The sequence below is a fragment of the Phoenix dactylifera genome, chromosome 5 (assembly GCF_051530095.1).
Source record: "Phoenix dactylifera cultivar Ajwa chromosome 5, Ajwa_hap1_PhDact_Kaust_v1.1, whole genome shotgun sequence".
NCBI classification, from domain to species: domain Eukaryota; kingdom Viridiplantae; phylum Streptophyta; class Magnoliopsida; order Arecales; family Arecaceae; genus Phoenix; species Phoenix dactylifera.
In genome coordinates, this window is record NC_143194.1 from 13,921,107 (window position 1) to 13,947,350 (window position 26,244).

Sequence of the window (26,244 nt, forward strand, 5' to 3'; positions counted from 1 at the left end):
TTTGTCACTACATTTGTCATTAATCCCGTCACTGACCTAGTGATAAGTTTACCGTCACTAATTGGTTACAAACGCGCTGAGCAAAATCAATTTTTATTAACCAAAATCCTGTCACTAAGTTTATGACTGCTCGTCACAATACTTGGTAAACAATTTAGTAACCAAAATTTGGTCACCGATCACAATCTAATAATCTGGTACATTTGGTACATTGATTGGCTCATAATAATAATAATAATAATATCATTAATAGCAAAGGCATTCAACATTACGCAAAAGTCATTTTAAATGTCATTCAAAATTGGCATCAACATGTCCTGAATCCATCAAAATCAAAGTCTAAAAATATGTCATAAAGATCAACAGAGATTTCATTCCTCCTAGGAATGCAAGGACCTATCATCTAAGGCAAAAACAATCATAATGAAGCATGATCAGCAGAACCAGAATCACCATTACTCCCCCGATCTACATGCCTTGGTCCTAAGCCAATCTCTTCTCTCATCTTTTGAAGAACCTCCTCTTGCCATTTTTTCTTTTCCTGCTCAAGAATACGTAGAAGGTCTTCATGAGTGTACAGCTCTGGAGCTTGACTTGTAGAGGTGGAAGAGGATGATGATTGCCCAATAATTCCAATGAGATCCTCTAGGGGACTAAAGCCATAGACATGGCCATGAGTTGGGACACCAGTTGCCTCAAACCACAAGTCATAATCACGTGGAGGAGCATCTGAGGTGGAGGCATCACCATATTTTTTGGAGTATTCAGCTGAATACTTTGCCTGCCAGTTGATTTAAAAGAAGAGAAAAACATTATGGTGGATCAAACAAGAGATAAACATGAGCAAGCTCAATAATATTTATGAATCATAAAAAAATTATACTTACCATGACAGCTTCACTTCTCTTATCTACATATCCTCCCATGCCTTGCTTTGTCTTATGCGTCCGATTAAAAGATTCAACTATTGTTGGCTCCCTACCTAACTTTAATTTCTACAAAAGAGAAAAGAAAAAATTCATTAACATATAATGGGCTAATTTAAGATGATTGAACAATAATATAAAAATTATTATAGAAATCTAATTGAATAAAGATATGTACCAGTCGTTCGTCATGATTGACAAATGCGATTGATCCTCTACAGTGTTTAGAGATGCTACCATTCTTCATGGTGTTTCTATTATTTTTGTTGGCTTCTGATTTCTTCTTCCATTTTGGGGAGATCCAAATATCAATTAGCTTATTCCAATTTTCTCTAGAGATCCAATTAGGGGGTTTATCACGGGCTTTATTTAAATCTCCTTTTGCTTCCAAAAGCTTTTGGCTTCTGACCCTCCCTAATGAGGTTGTCAACCGTCGCTGACAATGCTTGTCCCAAACTTGATGCACATGATGCAATTGTCCTGGAAGAATTGTGTGTATCTCCTAACAATATATAGGTCGCAAGTAATCAGACTTATTAATTGGCATGTGTAACAAGGGCAAAAGTTAATGATAAGAAATATAAATTAATTACATCACCTCATCAAATTTGTTCCACATTCCAACTTTAGCATGTGTAGGGACCTCCCTCCATGACAACCACGGACCATTGAAAAATTGGCGCATGATAGCAACAGCTTTGTGACTGACCTCATAATCAAGAAACCTGCAATTTAAAAAATATTCATTAGAAAATAAATTAAATACTTTAAATGCAACAAACACATAAATTCAAATTAGTGATATAAGAAAGTGATATTTTCATACATTCCTCTTGTGCACCTAACAATCACTTTTCCATTTGCATCAACAGGGGCTTTAAGGGTTGGTTCTCGGCCATTGCTCTGTCTTGGATCAATCCCAAGTTCATCATTCATCTGATCCTCATTCATTGTATCCTCATGATTTTGCACTGCACCATTCATTTCTTCATCATTTATTTCTTCATTTGTATCCACCTCTTCAATCATGTCCCCATCAGGAATGTAATCATCATCATCATGACAATCCTCGACACGCTCAGGCAACCTAGAAGGTTGAGGAGGAACTTGAGTAGCAGCCAGTATTAAAGCTGCTTTTCCATTACCTCTTGGTTTCCCTTTTTTCTTGGCCATAACTGCACAACAATAAAAAGTTATAGTTATTTCACAATGTAAATGTCAACAAATCCAATCAAAGTAAAGAACAATCAGTGGACCTGTTGCTTTCCCTTTGCTCTTTCTCATGTCTGCACAATTATAATTTATAAGTCGAAAATTAGTTATATTAGCATTCACAAAGTTGCATGTTGTATTTTAATCTTCCTCAGCCTCATGCTCCTCTTCCTCGGTTTGTTCATCTTCAAAATCTTCTTCTTCATCCTCAAAGTCCTCTTCCATTTGGTTAGTTGTCAACTCAATTTCTGCTGCATCAATATCTTCTGCATCTCTATTAACACCAACCAAAATGTCTGGATCATCAAGCTCATCTGTCATCGAGATTGGGGTAGGAATCCTGTGGTTTTCTTCTTGATAAAAATCAAGAAAATTTTCTTCTGTCACACTAGGAGTGAACCTACCTCTAGCTTTTGTCTTAATTACTGCCCACCACAATCTTCGATTCTTCTTCTTACCTGGGTAACCAGTATAGAACACCTGATGTGCTTGTTGAGCTAATACAAAAGGATCATTGGTTGGAAGTCTTAGTTTGTAATTGATCTCAACGAGGCCATGTTGAGGGTGCACTTTCATACCCTTGTCTCTATCATACCAGTCACATTTGAATAACACTACTTTATTACCAACCCCAAAATAGTCTAACTCGATAATGTCAACCAACATCCCATAATAGTCACTCTCAAAGTCATTGTAACTGCTTCCCTTAATGCACACACCACTGTTGAAGGTTCTTTTATCCTTTCCATATTCTTTGGTGTGAAATATGTACCCATTCACAAAGTAGCCTTTATAACATTTAACTTTATTCCCAGGGCCATATGATAGGTCCTTTAAGCGCCCATCAACATGATTTTTACTGTCATTAACCTAGCATGATAAAAATAATATCATAAGAATAAATCAAGAGAAAGTCTAATTTATTATTATATTTATGAATTATGTACTCACATATGACCTAAACCAAGCCGGAAACTCCATTTCGCGTCGTCTTTCCAAATCTATTTGGCTTATATTTGGACAAGATTGCCGGATATAATCATCAAAATACCTACAACACAAAAGCTATAATCACATATATTGTACTCCATATGCATTTTTAAGGATGATTATAATTAAGTACTTGTGTAACTTACTTTCCAAAAGGTTGAACCTCCTCACAATTCAGAAGAACATATAATTCAGCAGCATTAAACTCCTGAGTAGTCAAATGCCTTCCAAAAGGTTTCCCAAAAGGCCGACCTTGATGAGTAAAAATGGATAGACGATCCACGAGATCAAACTCCCCTTCGTCTTCATTACGGGGAACTTGATTTAACCTCGTTTGTATAGAAGGCTCAAAATAATGCGAACAGAAAGTTGATATTTCTTCTATGATGTAAGCCTCGACAATAGAACCTTCAATCGATGCTCGATTCTTTACCTTCTGCTTTATATCATGCATAAGCCTATAAATAAGATTAATATGTTAATTTCTCAAATTTAATGGATACAAAAAAACTATTTAATGAAATTATAGAAATTGTTACCTTTCAAAGGGGTACATCCATCTGTACTTCACGGGCCCCCCAACCTTAGCTTCATAAGCTAGATGAACAGGTAAGTGCTCCATTGAGTCAAAAAATGCAGGAGGAAATATCTTCTCAAGTTTGCAGAGAGTTACCACAATATTTTTCTCAAGAACCTCCATATCTTGGACACGCAAAGTTGTGTTGCATAAATCTCTAAAGTAACAGCTTAATTCTGTCAATGCATCCCACACTGGTGCTGGCAATACTTCACGGAATGCAATTGGAAGCAATCTCAGCATGAAAACATGACAATCGTGACTTTTTAACCCGTAAAACTTATAATCATCCAGGTTAACACACTTCGATATGTTTGAAGCATATCCATCAGAGAGTCTTAACCCTTTCACCCACTCGCAGACTTCCATTGCTTGGTCTTTGGACAATACATAGGAAGCTGGAGGCTTAACTAGCTTTCCATTAACAAATTGAATCCTCAACTTAGGACGCTTGCAATACAGCTCTAAATCTTGCCTTGCTTTCACATTATCTTTAGTCTTCCCTTTTACATCCATACAAGTGTAAAATATATTGAGAAACACATTTCGAACAATATGCATGACATCTAAATTGTGTCGAATAAGTAGTGTATGCCAATAGGGCAACTCCCAAAATATGCTCCTTTTCACCCAATTATGATCTTTACCGAATCCAGGAATGGTGTGCTTAGGGGCTTTCAAACCAAAAGTTATATTAGGCAAGGCAGAGACCCTATTTTTCAACTCCTCACCAGACAGTCGAGGAGGTGGGGGGTCTGTCTCTATTCTACCATTGAAGAAACCATCAACTTGGTATCTGTATGCATGGTCCATGGGCAAGAATTGACGATGGCAGTCAAAAAAAGAAGTCTTCCCACCATGTTGTAGTGTAAAAGTTTTTGAGTTCTCCATACAATACGGGCATGCCAACTTTCCATGTGTACTCCATCCTGAAAGCATGCCATATGCAGGAAAATCGTTGATAGTCCACAATAAAGCTGCCTTCATTTGAAAATTCTCTTTTCTAAAAATGTCATAAGTGGTGGCCCCTACTTCCCACAATATTTTAAGTTCATCAATCAAAGGCCTAAGCAAGACATCGATACTTTTGCCGGGGCTCTTAGGTCCAGAAATGACTAAACTTAGAAAAATGTAGGGTCGTTTCATACATATTGATGGTGGAAGATTGTAAACTGTTACGAAAACTGGCCAACAAGAATAAGGACGAGCTGATTGGCTAAAAGGGTTAAAACCATCCGTAAATAACCCAAGTCTCACATTACGAGGCTCGGTAGAAAAGGATGGATGAATGTGGTCAAAGTGCTTCCAAGCCTCCCCACAAGCAGGATGCACCATCTCATCTGAATCACCTCCCTTTACATGCCATGACATGTTTTCAGCCGTTCTGCTTGACATAAAAAGCCTCTGAAGTCTTGGTGTTATTGGAAGATATCGCAACCTTCTATAAGGAACATCTTTTCTCCTACCACCACCATCATTTCTTCTAAGTTTATATCGAGGATGACCACAAATAGTACACTCAATCAAATTCCCTGTTTCCTTATAGAATAGCATACAATTATTCTCACAAACATCAATACTTGTATACTCCAACCCCAACTTCCGAAGCATCTTCTTTGATTGATAGAAATCAAGGGGCAGCTTCTCACTTTCCGGCAACATATTCTTCACTATTTTCATGATTCGATCATAGCAAGATATACTCATATTAAATTCAGACTTGCAATTTAATAATTGACTAATAGCAGATAACTTAGAGTGTTTTTTACACCCTTCCCATAAAGGTACTTCTGCATCTTTCAACAAAGAATAAAAATCTGCAGCATCCTTATTTGGCTCTTCCTCATGATTAACTTCAAGTGCACTACTCAAATGAAGTTCCTCTTCTGGACCCATAGCTTCCATCACCATGGTTCTATATTGCTGACCATGTTCACAACCAACATCCATTGATGTGGATGCTTCTACTGCACTTGTACTTACAGGAGCAACTGCACCAAGTAACTCCCCATGTGCAAACCATGTTGAATACCCCGGTGTAAACCCCTTTCTCAACAGATGAACATTGACCATATCACGGTTAAGAAATTTCTGGTTGTCACATCTCATACAAGGGTATCTAATCTTATCACCACTACAATACTCTAACTGAGTAAATGCAAACTCAAGGAACCCTTTAACTCCATCACAGAACTCAGCTCTTATATAACCATTTTCACTAAGTCGGTGGTACATCCAATTACGATCAACTGACATAGTTCCTCTAAAAATCAAAAAAATAAAACAACATTAGAAAGCCTAGAAAATATTAAAAATTGGGCCATTAAAAAACACGAAAGGCAAGATCATAAAAAATGTAAAAGAAACAAAAACTGGTATGATATTTATGAAGATGAGAAGTTATCATAAGAATGACAAAAATAAGTCATTCAATTTTGTCCTAGCATCATTGACATTAAAAAAGCATTCAATCTTTATAAAAAGCTGAACATAAGGAATTAATCTTTACAAGTTATCTCTTCATTCATCTAATACCAGTAATATTCAAAAAGCATTTAATCTTTACAAAGACAAGGAATACAAGTCAAATCATCCAAATTTATATATGGAATACTATCTGCTTCACATAGAACAAATGTCAATATACATGATCGCCTCTGATGCTAGGAAAGCATGGTACTTCTTAGCAAGCTTTTTGACCAGCTTCTTGATTGCACACTGGAAATAAGTCACAACCATGAAGCAACACCATTTTCCACCACTTTCCATTTTTCCTTGCAGATGAACAATGATTGTAGAAATGAATAACATGACGAAGAAATTAAAATCCATGAACTTTACAGAGTCAAGTTAAAGTTTTGAGAAAATTTTCAAAAATGTAAACCAATGTCATAAGAAGCATGACTGGCATGCTTTGAAGTACTATTCAACAATTATGAAAATAAATTTTGCAAGTTGATGAAGAATCAATAATTGATACTCTTTTTTAAGTATTAGATCTCTAATGGGCCCAAGTTTGGTGCTTGACGAATGATATTCATAGGAAAGCTCAAATATATCACAAATACCCAAAGATTAGATTTCCTACAAAGGTCCAAGTAAATAAAATATATTCAATTATATTACATTAAATTAGAGGTTACTGTAGATTCAGATTTAGGAGCAAAAAAAATTGCACCAATGATACACAACTCTTCCCTTAATATTTTCACATGAACAATAAAAAAATGGAGATTAATCATTGAGAGCTAATAGTATCGGACCATTGGAACCACAATATCTGATGTTGAAACTCTTGAAACAAAGTACTACTATAATCCTTGGCAGCTGGAAACACAAGCCTTTAGTCAATGATTTCATCAGTTTTTCAGTTGAAGTTAAAACATGCGCCAAAGAGTGAGATCTGTTTATTTAGAAGAACCCCCAAGAACATATATTCTCTAAATCCTGGCTGCTTCATATTTCTCAAAAAGAAAAAAGGGAAGAAAAAAAAAAGAAATAGTTGCTGCTCCATGTCACAACATGAGATATTGTGGTTCCAAACTTAACAGACACTATTAATCAAAAACTTCGTCTGCTAAAACGAAACATCAACAGGGAATTAAGGGAAACAAACCCTGCTTCACCACAGCATCTCAAAAACCCTGCTTCACCATAGCATCTCAGAAAGGAGATTAAAATGTATACATTTACATCCACATCTGGAATCTTGGATCATGTATATAATGACTAGATGAAGATGAACACAAAGAGATGTAAACACAGGATCATGTATATAATTGAAAGGCACGGCGATCAAGCGCGGCGCCGGATCCACAGGGGGAGACACTCGGTAGGTTCCTTCCCCCTTCCTCTTCCTCTTCTTCGTTTCTTTTATTTTGTTATCATGGTGTAAAAGGAAATGGGGTTAGGGTTTACCTCCGGGAAGAACCGGTTCTGAAAACCCTAGCCGACGAGCAAGAAACAGGGGAGCGTCGACGGGGTGACGTAGCCGCGATGATCTCGTCCCGGGCGAGAAGGAGATGAACACAGGCGCCGAGCAAAGAGACAATGAAACCCTCGGTAGGTTAGGGTTTACCTCCGGAAAGACCAGTTGTGGGTTCTAAAAATCCTAGCCGACGAGCAAGAAGGAGGGGGGCGTCGACGAGGTGATGTAGCCGCGATCGGGAGGCGTGATGTAGCCGTGGTCGCCGTCGGCAAGGGGGAGCCGGAGAGGAGAGGCCGGAGGTGGAGGAGAGGAGAGGAGATGGGAAGCCGCGATGCCAAATCCCTAACCACGCCAATCTTTTAATCGAGACTAAATGCTTCGAGTCACAGGCTCACCCAGCTCCAAATCGGGACAGGACTGCAAGCCAAATTTCATATTAAATTATTTTTTATCTATAAAGCTGATTGGACTAAGTCGGTGTGCAAGCCAAATTTCATATTAAACTATTTTTTATCTATAAGGCTGATTGGAAGAAGGCTGATTGGACGGAACTTGCTGGAAAAAATATTTTTGAACTATAAAGCATGGTAAAAAAAATTCCAGACCTCCTTCCAAAATCCAATCCCATTGCAGGAAAGTTGCAATAGGGGTACAAATGGGTCATGGCCAACACCATGAGATTTGAAAATGAGAAGAAATTTGAGTTTTCTGGAGAGCGATTGGAATTTGAGTTATCGAAGAAATTTGGGCGAAACGGCGGGCATACTTAGTTTCATTTCGGATTTTCCTCCTTTTATCTTTTTTTAATTTAGATTTACTCAAAAATAATATTTTTAATATTTATGGAATTAAAAATTAAATTTGGTGACGGAAATTTTTGTCAATAACCTGTCACAGCCAAAAATAATCTTTTAAAAATTTATAAATACTTGGGTTACGATATTTGTGACGGCTGAATTTGTCACTGCGGGGTTGCAATTTCGGTTATCATTTTGCTGACAGATATCCCGTCACTATAATGGTTACTAAGTTTTGGCGCCCATCCTACCCGCGTATTCTGTGACCGGTCTATCACTAATCGGTCACTAAGTTTACACCACGGTGACCAAATTTCTGGCGGTCACTAATCAGTCACAAATAGTGACTGATAACGGTCCGTCACTAATTTCCCGTCACTATATGCGTGTTTTCTGGTAGTGTTCTTCATCCAAGTGCTCCATTCAAGAGTTAAAAAAAGGAAGTGGTTGAGCAGACTCCAAGAGATATCAAAAGCTCTATCCATCCTTGAAGAGTGAAGCATTCTTGACAAAGAAGAGAGAAGTCTCATCAAGCAATAACTATTCTCTAAACTCTTCTTTGTAGCTTATAATTGTTATATTTGCTCATCTAGGAGCTTCAACTTTCTTCTTTCTTTTATTAATCACCTTATAAAGGTTTGTTGGTAAGCCCGCAAAACCAACGGTGTAGGTTTATTGGTGAACCCGTAAAACCAATTGTGAAGGTTCGTTGGTGAGCCCGTAAAACCAACAAAGGTTATTGGTGATCCCGAAAAATCAAAGTGTAAAGATTTTTGGATTGTGAGCCCGAAAAACAATCCAACTGTAATCCGAGGGATTATAGTGAATTTCCAAGGGGTCTCTTGGGGAGTGGACGTAGGTGCTTAGGAGAGCACCGAACCACTATACTTCTTGTGTGTTTGTATTGTGCATTGTTCTAATTTCACTCACTCATCAATCAACTAAAGTAAGATAGCAATAACTTAGAAAAACCAATTCACCCCCCCTCTTGGCTTGTCACCTTGGGCAACAAGTGGTATCAGAGCAAGGTGCTCATATAGTATTTGTTGATCTCACAATCAAGAGTCAAAGATCATGACAACCCAAGTGGGATGTTCTATGAGTGAGGGGCAATCCACAAATAGACCTCCTCTATTTAATGGCACAAATTACACATACTAGAAAGCTAGGATGAGGATATTCATTCAAGCTCTAGACTATGAATTGTGGTATATTATAACTAGAGGACCTCACACACCCACAATTAGTATAGAGGGCACTATCATACCCAAACCAGAAATGGATTGGAATGAAAGTGATAGAAGACTAGCACAACTAAATGCTAAAGCGATTAATGTACTTTACTGTTCACTAGATGTAAGTGAATTCAATAGAATATCTACATGCATCTCCGCAAAAGAAATTTGGGATAAACTTGAGGTCACACATGAAGGAACAAATCAAGTTAAGGAGTCAAAAATAAACATATTAGTATATAAGTATGAATTGTTTAAAATGGAATCCACTGAGTCCATAACTGAAATGTTTACTCGTTTCACTGAAATCATAAATGGGCTAAAGAGTTTAGGAAAGTCTTATACTAACTCTGAATTGGTGCGAAAAATTCTCAGGTCTCTACCAAGAGTTTGGGAGGCCAAGGTAACAGCAATTCAGGAAGCAAAGGACCTCAATACACTGCAATTGGAGGAACTTCTAGGATCACTCATGACCCATGAGTTAACCATGAGGCAAAATTCAGAAGATGAGGTCAAGAGAAGAAAGACCATTGCCTTAAAGTCTACCACTCCAAAACAAGAAACTGAATCGGAAGAATCTGACGATGATGAGGAATTTGATGAAGAAGGAATGGCTATGCTTGGAAGAAAATTCAGAAAATTTATGAGAGGAAAGAAGAGATTTCATAAAAAGAAGCCCTTCTTCAAAGGTAGCTCAAGCAAAGAAAAGGGTAAGGACAAAGAAAAAGAAAAGAAAACACCAATTTGTTATGAGTGTAACAAGCCCGGGCATTATAAGATAGATTGCCCGAAATTGAAGTGGATGGCAAGAAAACTTAAGAAGAAAAACTTCATGGCTGAATGGAGTGAAAGTGAGGAGTCAAGTTCGGAAGAGGAAGATCATCAAGAGAAGGCCCAAATCTGCCATATGGCCAATGACGATGAGGTAGATTCTGAACTTGTGTTAGATGTATGCCCTAGAAGCCAATCTGGCTGACACATTATTAATTCTAGGGACATAATTTTGTACTTGACTATTTATTATTGAATAAATAAAAGGCATCTTTTCATTCATATTGTTTATGTGTCTATGAATCGTCCAAGGAATTAATAAGATGATGATACATATTCTCAAGAGTTGAAAATTTGAGCCATGTATCATTGGTGATTAATTTCTAAATGCTCCTGATCAATGGATCATCACGAGGACGGTGATTGATCCGATCAGTGCACAGATCACTTTCCTTCTGGATGGACGAGACTTGAGTCCACAGTGTAGGGACACTGAAGTGATAGTGCAGGTGCTTGTTAGAGAACAAGGGTACTGAGCGTGACCAAGACAAGAAGTCACTTGGATGTCTATCCACTCGTCAGTGACTTGCTTGATGTTGCAGTAGTGTGACTGGTCCTTTGACCTGCGGTGCTTCGGCTACTCACAGTGAGGTTATTGTAGTTTGACTGCACACATACATGGTCTCTAGCCATATGGGTCCATGCAGTGTAGATTGGCTGCAGTAAGTTCACTGTAGGAGTAGGGTATGCACCTATAAGGAATCTATCGACCTTGATAGAAGAGGAGCGATCCTATGTGATTTGTTAGACTGAGTTCTAAGACCTTGGCCAGGGCAGTAATATAAAGTGGAAAAAGAGTTTTCCACTATCGAACTCAAGTCGAATAAATCTTGACATATGACAGATGATGGGGTTTGACGAGTTGTCCATGACCTCCGTCCTGTAGGGATCCACGATAGTAGGACTGTATCACATGTTAACTGCACCTAGAGGTTCATCATTCCATTCTGCTGGGTAGCCACTACATGCTGCTAGGTGTCACTGGTGGATGGTGGGACTTATAGGGATTATCTTGATGATCGATAAACCCTAATGAGTTGAGTTGGAATCGTTCCAACCCATTGAAAGGAGTTTTCAATGATATAGTGATAGAGATCACAATATATCTCACTACCAGTCAGAATAGAACCTATGGGGTCACACACACTAGAAGTATTGACCGATCCGATGGTTGAAATTGTGATTAGGAATCACAAGTAATCAATTTGATTGATAAGAAGTTGAAGAAGGAACAAAGGAAATTAATTAATTAGACTTAAACACAAATCCTACTTCGGGTAGGATTCCTAGAGTCCTAATTGGATTAGGGCTGGAAATCCTAGTTGGAGTAGGACTGGAATTCCTACTTAGAATAGGATTCCTACAATCCTAATGAGATTAGGAATTTTGAATCAAAATTGGATTCCTACTTGGAGTAGGATTCCTAGAAATCCTAATTGGATTAGGACTACGGATTCAAATAGAGTCCTAATTGGATTAGGACTAAAATTAAACAAATCCTAATTGGATTAGGATTCCTTAAGTCTAAATTAATTAATAATCTAATGAATCAACATGACTCCTAATTGGATTAGGATTGAAGAGTTCAATTGAGTCATGGTTCATTCAAGTCCTAATTGGATTAGGACTAGCGTAGATTGAACCCAATATGGTCAATCCTAATTAGATTAGGACTTAACCATAAGAGAGGCACCCAATCCTCTTTGGAAGAGGATTAGGGCATCACAAGAAGGAGGGATCACGCCCCTCCTCCTCTCCTTGTGTGCGGCATGAAGAGAAGGGCCGGCGCCCCCCTTCCCTCTTAGGCAATATGTCTAGGGCTCCTAGATTGTAGGAGCCCTAGATGGCTTTATAAGGAGGCATGAGGCCGGCGCCCTAGGAAGAAGAGCTCTCCCTCTCCTTGCAGCCGTGGCCACCCTCTCCCTCTCCTCCCTTGGTTCAGCCGCCAGCAAAAGGAAAAGAAGAGGAGGCGTCTCCCTCCTCTTGGTCTTCTTCCTTGGCTTCAGCGCGTGTGAAGAGAAGAAGGCTGCGAAGGGATTTGATCTTCTTCTTCTTCTTCAAGATCCTTCTTCTTCCTCCTCTCTAGTGCAATCAAGAGTTGATTGAAAGAGAGGACATCAGCCATCAAAGCTATCTTTGCAAGGGAGCTAGCACCCCGGTGAGATAGAGAGCTTGGATCGGATCCTGCTTCGTGTGGATACCCGTAGAGGCCGGACGTTTGAACGGCTTCAAGCGAACCCTCTTCCAAAACCACGAATTCAGATTTGCGGTGATCATCTACCCGCGCAAGGTGAAGATTTGATCTTCCTAATAGTTTTAAAAGTTTTAATTCTTACCTAATTACGAAAGGTCTCGAAACAACGTTCATGCGATGAACGTCGAACCCGTGCATGCCGATTCCGCTGCCATCTGAAAAATTTTTGAAATATCAGCGGCATGGGCGGGTCTCCCAACAGTGGTATCAGAGCCTAGGCTTCGTAGATTAAGGTAAGAATTAAATATCTAAAGGCATAATAGATCTGAAAATTGAATGATCATGCATGCTGAAAAATTCTGCATGCAGATTTTTCAGGGGTGCTGATTTTTTTGCATGCTGATTTTTATGTGATAAAAAGATGATTCTAAATGCATTGTTAATGGGATTACAAAGTTTAGAATCATGATTAGCATGATCAGCGACCTATGTCATGATACAATCAGTTAGTTTTCAGATCTGAAAATTATAATTGTTGCATACGGTGATGATCATAGGATTCAACCCCTTTTGGTATCAAATGTAATGACCTGCGATGTGATCTGTGATGTCATGTAATTTTTCAGATGCTTGCATGCATCTTATTTGATGTTTTGAGAGGCCTGCGTGCCTCCTAAAAGGAGATGTAAATTATTTTTATTTTTATTTTACATCTGGTTGTATTTCTGTGATGTGATGTACATCAACGATCAAGTTGAAGCAAAGGCATGAGATGAAAGGTGATCTAAGCGGTTGATGGCGATGGGATCAAGAGTTGATCAAGGATCGAATCAAGGTGGCTTGGAACCAATTCAAGAGTTGAAGACCACTTGATCGATTGATGTGCATGTGCTTGTAATACGACCTAATTAGAATCCATGATCATCACCTAGTTAAAGTTTAGCTTTAATTTGATGCTGCGATTATAACTGCCTGTGATGTACCGTTTGCATGTGATGTGAATGCGAGTCGGGTAGATAGGTTTACATGTGATGTAGCAAACCCAATTGAGACCTAAATCAAAACCTCCTCAATCAAGTCGAGAGTGAACCGACATGAGCAAGTCATATTAGATTAATTGATCTAATTGGTGTCTAGAAAAGCATGAAAGGTGGTTACTTAATTAGGACCTTACTCTCTGAGTAAGGGGAGCCTCCCACCTGCTTACCTGGCCAATTGTTCGATTACCTCTTATGAAGGGCTCAAGTTGCAAACACTAAGACCTGATTAACCAATATTAAGTCAATAGGTCTTCCACTGTAGTAGAGCTGCTAAGGCCTTTCTGATGTTGATTTGTCTCGGCTGGACACAGTGGTCAAGTTGCATCGGGGGGCTGGACCTCTCTATAGACATAAGATGTTGTAGGGTAAAGGTGGGGTTGGGCACCAATAACTGTTAGGTGAGGACCCAATGACGACTTTATTCCTACGGTTATACGGTGGGTCTGACTTAACTAAGAAATGGGACCAATAACTGTTAGGTGAGGTCTTCATGGCTTAGAGACCAAGTTACACTGCAACATGCTTGAGAAGCATTGTACAAGAGTTGTACACTCATCCATCTATGTGTCACCAATAACTGTTAGGTGAGGTGGCATGTAAATCGGTGGGACCGCAGTACCCACTAGAAACCCTAGTCGTGTGGGATTTCCGTCTTCCTACCAGGGGAGTGTGAGGAATTCGAGAAAATAGTGGGAGTCACATTTGTTCTAAAAGACCTTAGAACAGATTAGGATCAAGTACAAAAGTCTAACTAGAATCTTCACTCTCTGCAGATACAATGTCGGCTTCAAACCCTCTGACCCGTATTCTTGAGACCAACCGACTGACCGGAACCAATTACAAAGACTGGCTTAGAAATCTCAAAATAGTTTTGGACTGTGAGAAAATAGGCTACATACTCGATTCAGATATCCCCACACTACCAGCACGTCCCACTGATGTTCAGCGTGAGTTGCATAAAAAGTGGTTGGATGATGACATTAGAGTAAAATGCTATATGATGGCATCCATGTCTAATGAACTCCAATGCCAGCATAAAAATATAAAGACTGCTAGGGACATACTGGCACACCTGCAAGAGTTGTATGGTGAGCAGAGTCGCACAGCTCGTTTTGAAGTGTCCAAGAGGCTTTTCAAAGCAAAGATGCGCGAAGGGCAGTCTGTCCATGATCACGGTCTGACTATGATCAAGGACCTAGAGGAGCTTGAGAAGCTCGGTATGGACATGCACAAGGAATTACAAGTGGATTTGATCCTACAGTCACTTCCTGATTCATTTGGTCAGTTTATAGTAAACTACCACATGAATAAGATTGAATGCACTAAGACTGAACTAAACAACATGTTGGTAACTGCTGAGGGAGCCTTGAAAGGTTCAAGGGGCAATGTCCTTGCTGCTGAGTTGACTTCTGGTTCCAAGAGAAAGTCTACTTGGAAGAAAAAGAAGCCTGCTAAGAAGCAGAAGAAAGACAAGAAGCCAAAGAAGGAAGTTCAAAAGAAAAAGGCTAACGACAAAGGAAAATGTTTCCACTGCAATGTCGAAGGCCACTGGAAGAGAAACTGTCCTTCATACCTCGAGAGCCTGAAGAACAAGAAAGGTGACACACCTTCGGAAGGTATAGACTTGCTCATAATTGAAACTAATCTAACGGTTTCTTCTACTTCTAGTTGGGTTATAGATTCTGGTTCTAGTGCTCATTTGTGCACTACCATGCAGGGTCTAAAGGAAAGTAGAAGGCTGGCGGAAGGTGCGGTAACCCTTCGGGTTGGCAACGGGGCAAAAGTTGCTGCTGTGGCTGTGGGCACCTACCATCTGCGACTACCGTCTGGATTTAGTTTATTACTTAGAGACTGCTATTATGTACCTGCTGCTAGCAGAAATTTGATTTCTGTTTCATGTCTAGCACAGGAAGGTCATGATTTTACTTTTGACAAAGACTACTGTTCTATTTATTTAAGAAATAAAATAGTCGCACGTGGTTTTATGATCGACAGTCTCTATCATTTACATATGGATGTATCTGTGAATGTTACCGAGCAAGATGTGAGTGCCAAAGGATCCAAAAGATCCAGAGATGAGATAAACCAAAGATATTTGTGGCACCTCAGGCTTGGCCATATTGGAGAAGACAGAATGAACAAAATGGATAAAGATGAGCTTTTAGGCTCATTGACTTCCGAGTCATATCCAGTTTGCGAGTCCTGTCTTCAAGGAAAAATGGCTAGACTGCCCTTTGTAGGACATGGGGAGAGGACCACTGAAATACTTACCCTAATACATACAGATGTATGTGGCCCATTCGATGTGCTAGCCAGGGGACGTTATTCTTACTTCATTACCTTTACCGATGATTATTCACGGTATGGGTATGTGTATCTTATGAGACACAAGTCTGAATCCTTTGAAAAGTTCAAAGAGTTCAAGAATGAAGTAGAAAAACAAACTGAAAAACCTCTTAAGGCTCTTCGATCAGATCGAGGAGGAGAATACCTTAGTGGGGAATTCCGGGACTATCTCAAAGAAAACGGCATAGTCTCACAATGGACACCTCCGGGTACACCTCAACTCCACGGGGTGTCAGAGAGGAGGAATCGGACCCTGTTGGACATGGTCAGGTCCATGATGAGCTTCACTGATTTACCTATGTTCCTTTGGGGAGATGCCTTACTCACAGCGATTTATTTGTTGAATAGAGTTCCCTCTAAATCCGTTCCTACCACACCGTATGAGATATGGCATGGTAAGAAACCAAGTCTTGGTCATCTCAAGATTTGGGGATGTCCGGCCCACGTCAAGCGACTACAGGCGGACAAACTAGAGGCTAGGACCATAAGTGCTCGTTTTATAGGATATCCTAAAGAGTCATTAGGATACAATTTTTACGTCTCAGAGGATCACAATGTATTTGTGAGCCGTCATGCCATCTTCTTGGAAAATCAGTTTATCCTTGATAGAGGCAGTGGGAGGAAAATTGAGCTTGAAGAGAAAGTCTCTGAAAAGCAACGAGTCATGGATCCTATTGAACCCATTCATACAGAGCCAGTACACGATGTCCCTCGACCACCTCGTAGATCTAGTAGGGTCTCCCATCCTCCCGATAGATACTTAGGTATACTAGAAGAGGATACCGAGGAAATATTCCTGGTGGGAGATAGGGATCACATACAGGATCCCAAAACCTACAACGAGGCGATATCTGATGTCGATTCCGAGAAATGGCTGGAAGCTATGAAGTCAGAGTTAGACTCCATGCGTTCCAACCAAGTCTGGACCTTAGTAGATCCACCAGAAGGTATTGTACCTATTGGATGCAAATGGATCTACAAAAGGAAGATAGGTTCGGATGGAGAGGTAGAGACCTATAAGGCAAGGCTTGTGGCGAAAGGGTATAGCCAGCGCGAAGGCATTGACTATCAGGAGACCTTTTCACCTGTTGCCATGCTAAAATCCATCCGAACATTGCTTGCCATTGCAGCATTTCATGATTATGAAATTTGGCAGATGGATGTGAAAACTGCTTTCCTGAATGGATATCTTGATGAAGATATCTATATGGAACAACCTTTGGGTTTCACTTCCAGTGATGGAGATCACAAGGTCTGCAAGCTGCAAAGGTCCATCTATGGACTAAAGCAAGCATCTCGGAGTTGGAACACTCGTTTCGATGACGCAATCAAAACGTTTGATTTCATCAAAAACGAAGAGGAACCGTGTGTTTACAAAAAGGTTAGTGGGAGTGCTGTCGTTTTTCTCGTACTGTACGTAGATGACATTCTCCTAATAGGGAATGATATTCCCATGCTAACCTCGGTTAAGGTCTGGTTGTCAAAAGAATTCTCCATGAAAGACCTTGGGGAAGCATCCTATATTTTGGGAATAAAGGTCTATAGAGATAGATCTAAAAGGATGCTTGGCCTGTCACAGAAAATGTACATAGAGGAGGTGCTGAAGAGGTTCAGCATGGAAAACTCCAAGAGGGGTCTCTTACCCCTAAGGCATGGAATTCATCTCTCCAAGAAGATGTGCCCCAACACATCTGAAGAGATTCAACGCATGAGCAAGATTCCCTATGCATCGGCAATAGGAAGCCTCATGTATGCCATGCTGTGTACACGACCTGATATAGCTCTTGCTGTGAGTGTCACAAGCAGATATCAGTCGAATCCAGGTGAAGAACACTGGACAGCTGTGAAGAATATTCTTAAGTACTTGAGAAGAACTAAAGATTTATTCTTGGTTTTTGGAGGATCATCAGAGTTAAAGGTAGAAGGATACACAGATTCAGACTTCATGACTGATGTCGATGACAGGAAGTCAACATCTGGATATGTGTTCTTGTGCAATGGTGGTGCGGTAAATTGGAAGAGTTCTAAACAACCGATCATTGCTGATTCTACTATGGAAGCTGAATACATCGCCGCCTCTGAAGCTGCTAAGGAAGGCTTCTGGTTCAAGAAATTCATTGCAGAGTTGGACGTGATGACATCAGATGCCATAACACTCTACTGCGATAATAATGGCGCCATAGCCCTTGCTAAGGAGCCAAGGTCTCATCAGAAGTCTAAGCATATAGAGCGGCGCTTCCATCTCATACGCGACTATGTTGAGAAGAAATATGTAGAGGTGCAGAGAGTAGACTCCGCGGATAACGTGGCGGACCCGTTCACTAAGCAGCTGAGTCAGCAAAAGACTGAAGCCCACCTTGAGAAGATGGGCCTAAGATATATGACCAATTGGTTTTAGTGCAAGTGGGAGATTGTTAGATGTATGCCCTAGAAGCCAATCTGGCTGACACATTATTAATTCTAGGGACATAATTTTGTACTTGACTATTTATTATTGAATAAATAAAAGGCATCTTTTCATTCATATTGTTTATGTGTCTATGAATCGTCCAAGGAATTAATAAGATGATGATACATATTCTCAAGAGTTGAAAATTTGAGCCATGTATCATTGGTGATTAATTTCTAAATGCTCCTGATCAATGGATCATCACGAGGACGGTGATTGATCCGATCAGTGCACAGATCACTTTCCTTCTGGATGGACGAGACTTGAGTCCACAGTGTAGGGACACTGAAGTGATAGTGCAGGTGCTTGTTAGAGAACAAGGGTACTGAGCGTGACCAAGACAAGAAGTCACTTGGATGTCTATCCACTCGTCAGTGACTTGCTTGATGTTGCAGTAGTGTGACTGGTCCTTTGACCTGCGGTGCTTCGGCTACTCACAGTGAGGTTATTGTAGTTTGACTGCACACATACATGGTCTCTAGCCATATGGGTCCATGCAGTGTAGATTGGCTGCAGTAAGTTCACTGTAGGAGTAGGGTATGCACCTATAAGGAATCTATCGACCTTGATAGAAGAGGAGCGATCCTATGTGATTTGTTAGACTGAGTTCTAAGACCTTGGCCAGGGCAGTAATATAAAGTGGAAAAAGAGTTTTCCACTATCGAACTCAAGTCGAATAAATCTTGACATATGACAGATGATGGGGTTTGACGAGTTGTCCATGACCTCTGTCCTGTAGGGATCCACGATAGTAGGACTGTATCACATGTTAACTGCACCTAGAGGTTCATCATTCCATTCTGCTGGGTAGCCACTACATGCTGCTAGGTGTCACTGGTGGATGGTGGGACTTATAGGGATTATCTTGATGATCGATAAACCCTAATGAGTTGAGTTGGAATCGTTCCAACCCATTGAAAGGAGTTTTCAATGATATAGTGATAGAGATCACAATATATCTCACTACCAGTCAGAATAGAACCTATGGGGTCACACACACTAGAAGTATTGACCGATCCGATGGTTGAAATTGTGATTAGGAATCACAAGTAATCAATTTGATTGATAAGAAGTTGAAGAAGGAACAAAGAAAATTAATTAATTAGACTTAAACACAAATCCTACTTCGGGTAGGATTCCTAGAGTCCTAATTGGATTAGGGCTGGAAATCCTAGTTGGAGTAGGACTGGAATTCCTACTTAGAATAGGATTCCTACAATCCTAATGAGATTAGAAATTTTGAATCAAAATTGGATTCCTACTTGGAGTAGGATTCCTAGAAATCCTAATTGGATTAGGACTACGGATTCAAATAGAGTCCTAATTGGATTAGGACTAAAATTAAACAAATCCTAATTGGATTAGGATTCCTTAAGTCTAAATTAATTAATAATCTAATGAATCAACATGACTCCTAATTGGATTAGGATTGAAGAGTTCAATTGAGTCATGGTTCATTCAAGTCCTAATTGGATTAGGACTAGCGTAGATTGAACCCAATATGGTCAATCCTAATTAGATTAGGACTTAACCATAAGAGAGGCACCCAATCCTCTTTGGAAGAGGATTAGGGCATCACAAGAAGGAGGGATCACGCCCCTCCTCCTCTCCTTGTGTGCGGCATGAAGAGAAGGGCCGGCGCCCCCCTTCCCTCTTAGGCAATATGTCTAGGGCTCCTAGATTGTAGGAGCCCTAGATGGCTTTATAAGGAGGCATGAGGCCGGCGCCCTAGGAAGAAGAGCTCTCCCTCTCCTTGCAGCCGTGGCCACCCTCTCCCTCTCCTCCCTTGGTTCAGCCGCCAGCAAAAGGAAAAGAAGAGGAGGCGTCTCCCTCCTCTTGGTCTTCTTCCTTGGCTTCAGCGCGTGTGAAGAGAAGAAGGCTGCGAAGGGATTTGATCTTCTTCTTCTTCTTCAAGATCCTTCTTCTTCCTCCTCTCTAGTGCAATCAAGAGTTGATTGAAAGAGAGGACATCAGCCATCAAAGCTATCTTTGCAAGGGAGCTAGCACCCCGGTGAGATAGAGAGCTTGGATCGGATCCTGCTTCGTGTGGATACCCGTAGAGGCCGGACGTTTGAACGGCTTCAAGCGAACCCTCTTCCAAAACCACGAATTCAGATTTGCGGTGATCATCTACCCGCGCAAGGTGAAGATTTGATCTTCCTAATAGTTTTAAAAGTTTTAATTCTTACCTAATTACGAAAGGTCTCGAAACAACGTTCATGCGATGAACGTCGAACCCGTGCATGCCGATTCCGCTGCCATCTGAAAAATTTTTGAAATATCAGCGGCATGGGCGGGTCTCCCAACAACTTGAATGTGATTATACTGGTGATGAATTACACGATGCATTTTTAGAACTCATGGAAGAACACAAAAAACTAATCAATAAAAATAAAGTTCTAAAAGATGAAAATCAATCTCTTATCAAAGATAAGCTGAAACTATCTAATAACTATGAAACATTAAGTAAGAGATTCACAAATGAAACCGACAATCTAATTGCTGAAAATATCAAGTTAAAAGAAGATGCTGAAAAATACAAATCCTTAGTAGACAAGTTTACACTTAGCTCAACCAAATTAAATATGATTCTTGATAGTCAAAAAGCCGTATATGATAAAGCTGGATTAGGATATAAAACAAATAGGAAACAAAAATACTTAAAGAACATATTTGTGAAAGCCAAAAATGAAAAGATAACTTGTCATTGCTGCAATAAATTAGGACATAAAGCATTTGAATGTAACTATAGAAAGTCTAGCAACAACAAATTGAGTAATAATCATAAGCTTAAATTCAAGAAAGTCTGGGTTCCAAAAGGAACATCAAGTACTAACCCTAAAGGACCCAACATAGTTTGGGTACCTAAAGCTTATTCTTGATCTTGATTGCAGGGGTGTCTTGCAGCTAATAAGGTGGATAAACGATGGTATCTAGATAGTGGCTGTTCAAGACACATGACAGGTGACGTAGAACAATTTGTCACCTTGGAATCTAAGAAGGGTGGACTAGTAACCTATGGAGACAATGGAAAAGGATATATCATTGGAAAGGGTAAAATTTTCATTACTCCATCTATCTTTATAGAAAATGTCTTATTAGTTAATGGTTTGAAACATAACTTACTTAGTATAAGTCAATTTTGTGATAAAGGGTTTAAAGTCACATTTGAAGCCTCAGTTTGCTTAATCACAAATCCTAAAGATAATAGCATTGTACTTATAGGTCAAAGGCAAAGAAATATTTACATGGTAGACCTTTATGAATTAGGCAAGAAAAATGGATTATGCTTAATTACTAATGAAGAAAAGAAAAATGAAACAAGCTGGCTTTGGCATCGTAGACTAGGACATGCTAGTATGGACTTAATATCAAAACTAGTCAAGAAGGAATTAATAAAAGATGTGCCAAAACTGATCTTTGAAAAGGACAAAATCTGTGGACCATGCTCATTAGGAAAGCAAACAAAATCATCCTTCAAATCAAAGAATATAGTATCGACCACTAGGCCCTTTGAACTCATACATATGGATCTATTTGGACCCACTAGAACCGTGAGTCTAGGAGGGAAGAAGTATAGACTAGTTATAGTAGATGATTTTTCAAGATATACATGGGTTTCATTTGCACATAAAAATGAAGCATTTTCAGCATTCTTGAAATATTATAAAAACATCATAAATGAAAAGAAGCTCACCTTAATAGCAATTCGAAGTGATCATGGAACTGAATTTGAAAATCAACACTTTGAAGAATTTTGTAATGAAAATGGTATCTCACATCAATTTTCAGCACCTAGAACGCCTCAACAAAATGGGGTTGTTGAACGGAAAAATAGGACCTTGGCAGAAATGGCACGCACAATGTTGTGCGAGTCAAATCTTCCAAAGTACTTTTGGGCTGAAGCTATAAGCACTGCTTGCCATATTCTAAATCGAGTTTTAATACGACCAATAATCAAGAAAACTTCTTATGAACTTTGGAAGAATAAGAAACCAACTGCTAAGTATCTTAGAGTATTTGGATGTAGATGTTTCATTTTAAACAATGGCAAGGAGGATCTAAGTAAATTTGATGCCAAGTCAGATGAAGGTATCTTCTTAGGATACTCTACATCTAGTAGGGCATACAGAGTATTCAATAAAAGAACTCTTGTAGTTGAAGAGTCAGTTAGTATCATTTTTGATGAGTCTGATAGTGAGTCTCCTAGGAGAGAAAGTATTATTGATGATGATGCAGGAATTATTGACTTTGAAAAATTGAATCTTAATGACGTGCCAAATCAAGAGATGGAAAATGATTGCGTGCCACCACAATCTCAAGACTTAGCAAAGCAATGGAGGTATGCATATGGACATCCTAAAGACTTAATCATTGGTGATCCATCTCAAGGGGTAAGAACTCGATCCTCTCTCAGAAATTTAAATGATTATCTTGCTTTTGTTTCACAGTTAGAACCTAAGACTTATGAAGAAGCTGAAAAAGACACCAATTGGATAAATGCTATGCAAGAAGAATTAAATCAATTCAGACATTAACTGAGAGACCAAAGCATAACTCTGTAATTGGAACAAAATGGGTCTTTAGAAATAAATTAGATGAAAATGGGGTAGTTATAAGAAATAAAGCTAGACTTGTAGCTAAGGGATACAATCAAGAAGAAGGGATAGACTTTGAGGAAACATTTGCTCCCGTGGCTAGATTAGAGGCTATTAGGTTACTTCTAGCTTTTGCATGTTTCATGGATTTCAAGTTGTATCAAATGGATGTAAAAAGTGCCTTCTTAAACGGTTTTATAGAGGAAGAGGTATATGTAGAGCAACCTCCTGGTTTTGAAAATCATGAATTGCCAAATCATGTGTTTACATAAGGCATTATATGGACTAAAACAAGCACCTAGGGCTTGGTATGATCGACTAAGCAAATTTCTACTGAATAATGATTTCAGTAGAGAAAATGTAGACAAAACACTTTTTCTTAAAAGAGAAGACAAAAATCTGCTAGTGGTACAAATATATGTAGATGACATAATTTTTGGTGCCACAGATGACAATCTTTGCAAAGAGTTTGCTAATTTAATGCAAGGAGAATTCGAGATGAGTTTAATAGAAGAACTAAATTTCTTTCTCGGGTTACAAATCAAACAAACTAAAGAAGGTATCTTCATTCATCAAACTAAGTATATAAAGGAAATATTAAAGAAGTTTGGAAATGAAAATCACAAGGGAGTAGGCACCCCAATGAATCCCACTAGTAAGCTAGACAAAGATGAGAAAGGAAAAACTATTGATATGAAGCTTTATAGAGGATTAATTGGATCCTTGCTCTACCTTACTGCTAGTAGACCAGACATAGTGTTTAGTGTGGGAATATGTGCTAGATACCAATCAGATCCTAAGGAGTCACATTTAAGTGCTGTTAAAAGAATCCTTAGATATTTGAGAGGGACTACAAACATAGGATTATGGTACTCAAGAGACTCCTGTCTAGAATTGCTTACCTACTTTGATGTAGATTTTGCTGGATGCAAATTAGATAGGAAGAGCACTAGTGGAACATGTCAATTTTTAGGAAATAATTTGGTATCATGGTTTAGCAAAAAGCAGAATTCAGTAGCACTGTCAACGGCTGAAGCCGAATATATAGCCGCCGGCAGTTGCTGTGCTCAAGTATTGTGGCTTAAGCAACAACTAGAGGACTATGGAATTAAACTAGATAACATTCCTATAAAGTGTGATAATACTAGTGCCATCAACCTTACTAAAAATCCGGTTCAGCACTCTAAAGCCAAACACATTGAAATAAGATATCATTTTATTAGAGATCATGTGCAAAATGGAAATATATGTATTGAGCATGTATGTACTGAGAAATAATTAGCTGACATATTCACAAAACCTTTGAGTGAAGATAGATTTTGCACGCTTAGGAGGGAATTAGGCATATGTGATCCTTTTGATTGAGGAGATATAAAAAGGAGCAAGCTGTCTCATGATACTCTCCTCCCATTTCTAAAAACCCATGAAACATTAGTCAAACTAGTCATCTATAGATTCCTTACTCATGTATCATTGTCCCAGTAAGAATTTGTAAGGATTGGAAGAAAGGAAAATTTTTAAAAGGGAAAAGGAAGAGAAAGAAAAATTTCTGAACTAGGGTCGACCCAACCTAGAATGGGGTCGACCCAACGTTGAGTCGACCCAAGAAAAATCTAGGGTCGACCCAACGACAGGACCCTACTGTTAAAAGGGGGACCCGTGAGCAATCTAGGGCACTGTTTTCACTTTGTCCTCTTTCGAAAACCCTATTCCCCACTCTCAAATCCCTTCCAATCATCTCCAAACAGTAGATTAGATCAAGATCTTGAAGAAATGGGACCCAAGAGAGCCGTAGCCAAGCGATCCGGGAGGGTTTCACGGACCACCCGTGCGGATAGAGCTGCTACAGAGCCTTCTACAGTGTCTCCACAAGGTGAGACACGTGTAGAGCCTCCTCCTCCTCCCTCCCCTTCAGTCCAACTTGCGAAATTTGCGGGGAGACCGGTTACCACGGGGAGAAGGATCCACTCCGAGTTTTTGGATCAAGAAGGGTTCCGTTTGGGGGAATGGATCCGAAGGCAAGGATGGGAGTATCTTTGCTCCCTAGATGTGGTGATCTACCCAGGATTGGTCCGAGAGTTCTATGCCTTCCTGAAAACTGGAATGGGAGGGCTTATATCTGAAGTCCGAGGAGTAAGGGTTAGGATTTCAGAAGAGAGTTTGAGTGAGTTGCTTCATCTCCCCTGCGAAGGAGCAACTCCAGAAAAGCCCGAAAATAAGTTGAGAGCCTTGCAGTTGATTCTTGAGAATGAAGACTTTGATTATTCAGAAAATGTAATAGCAAGCTCTCTTTCAGCTGAAATGAGGTTGTTGCACAACTTCATAGGTCGGATTTTGTTTCCAAAAGGCGGGAGATTTGATCTCATTTCTGAGCGAGACCTGGTCGTCATGGAGCACATTATTCAGGGCATTCCCCTGAACCTCCCAGCTATGATACTTAGGCAGATGAGAAAGGTCATATGCAATTCGAGAGTCTCCCTGCCTTATGGTATGATACTTACCCTGATCTTCCGACAGCATGACATATCAGTAGAGGGAGAGATCTCCAGGCATCTGCTATTCACTGACACATACACTGCACGATCCCTTATTCGCATGGGTTATGAGAAGGTGAACGGGCAGTGGGTACGTGTAGGAGCTGGAATTCAGGGTGATGCACCAGAGGGTGATGCACCAGAGATTGGAGACCCCATCCCTGAGGATGAGGAGCCTACGGATCATCCTACAGCACCTTCAGAGGCTGGACCTTCGTCATCTGTTCCTGCGGGGTACTCAGATGAGTTTTGGAGTAGGATGACTGAGCTTATGTCAGCTCAGGCGAGGACTATCACTGATGGATTGACGAGTAGATTGGATATTATGACTGCTGAGATTGGCGATCTTAGAGAGCAGATAGGAGCTCTACGGAGAGAGAGAGAGGTTCATGGTCCATCTGTGCCCCAGGCAGCTGAGTCAGAGATTTCGGCACAGAGTCATCCAGCTCACCGAGCTCCACGCCAGACTCAGTCCCATCAGGCTCGACCTCCACTCGCCACTTATGCTAGGAGGATGAGGACTAGATCACAGCCATTAGATACCCCCTAGGCTGATATTAGCATTATGATTAGAGCCTAGGATATGT

At 39.8% G+C, this 26,244-nt stretch overlaps 1 protein-coding gene across 1 annotated transcript in view; it reads right to left on the reverse strand.

The window, feature by feature from the left end:
• Positions 1-268: 268 nt before the first annotated feature.
• LOC148703400 (uncharacterized) overlaps positions 269-26,244 on the reverse strand; it is a 39,468-nt gene continuing 13,492 nt past the window's right edge. Inside the window, exons 7-11 of the mRNA XM_089930692.1 lie at positions 1,753-2,101; positions 1,525-1,651; positions 1,105-1,428; positions 888-995; positions 269-781 (exon numbers count right to left, since the gene is read on the reverse strand). Of these exons, the coding sequence (XP_089786818.1) occupies positions 419-781; positions 888-995; positions 1,105-1,428; positions 1,525-1,651; positions 1,753-2,099 (1,269 nt within the window). The 5' untranslated portion in view covers positions 2,100-2,101 and the 3' untranslated portion in view covers positions 269-418. The remainder of the gene's footprint in view (positions 782-887; positions 996-1,104; positions 1,429-1,524; positions 1,652-1,752; positions 2,102-26,244) is intronic.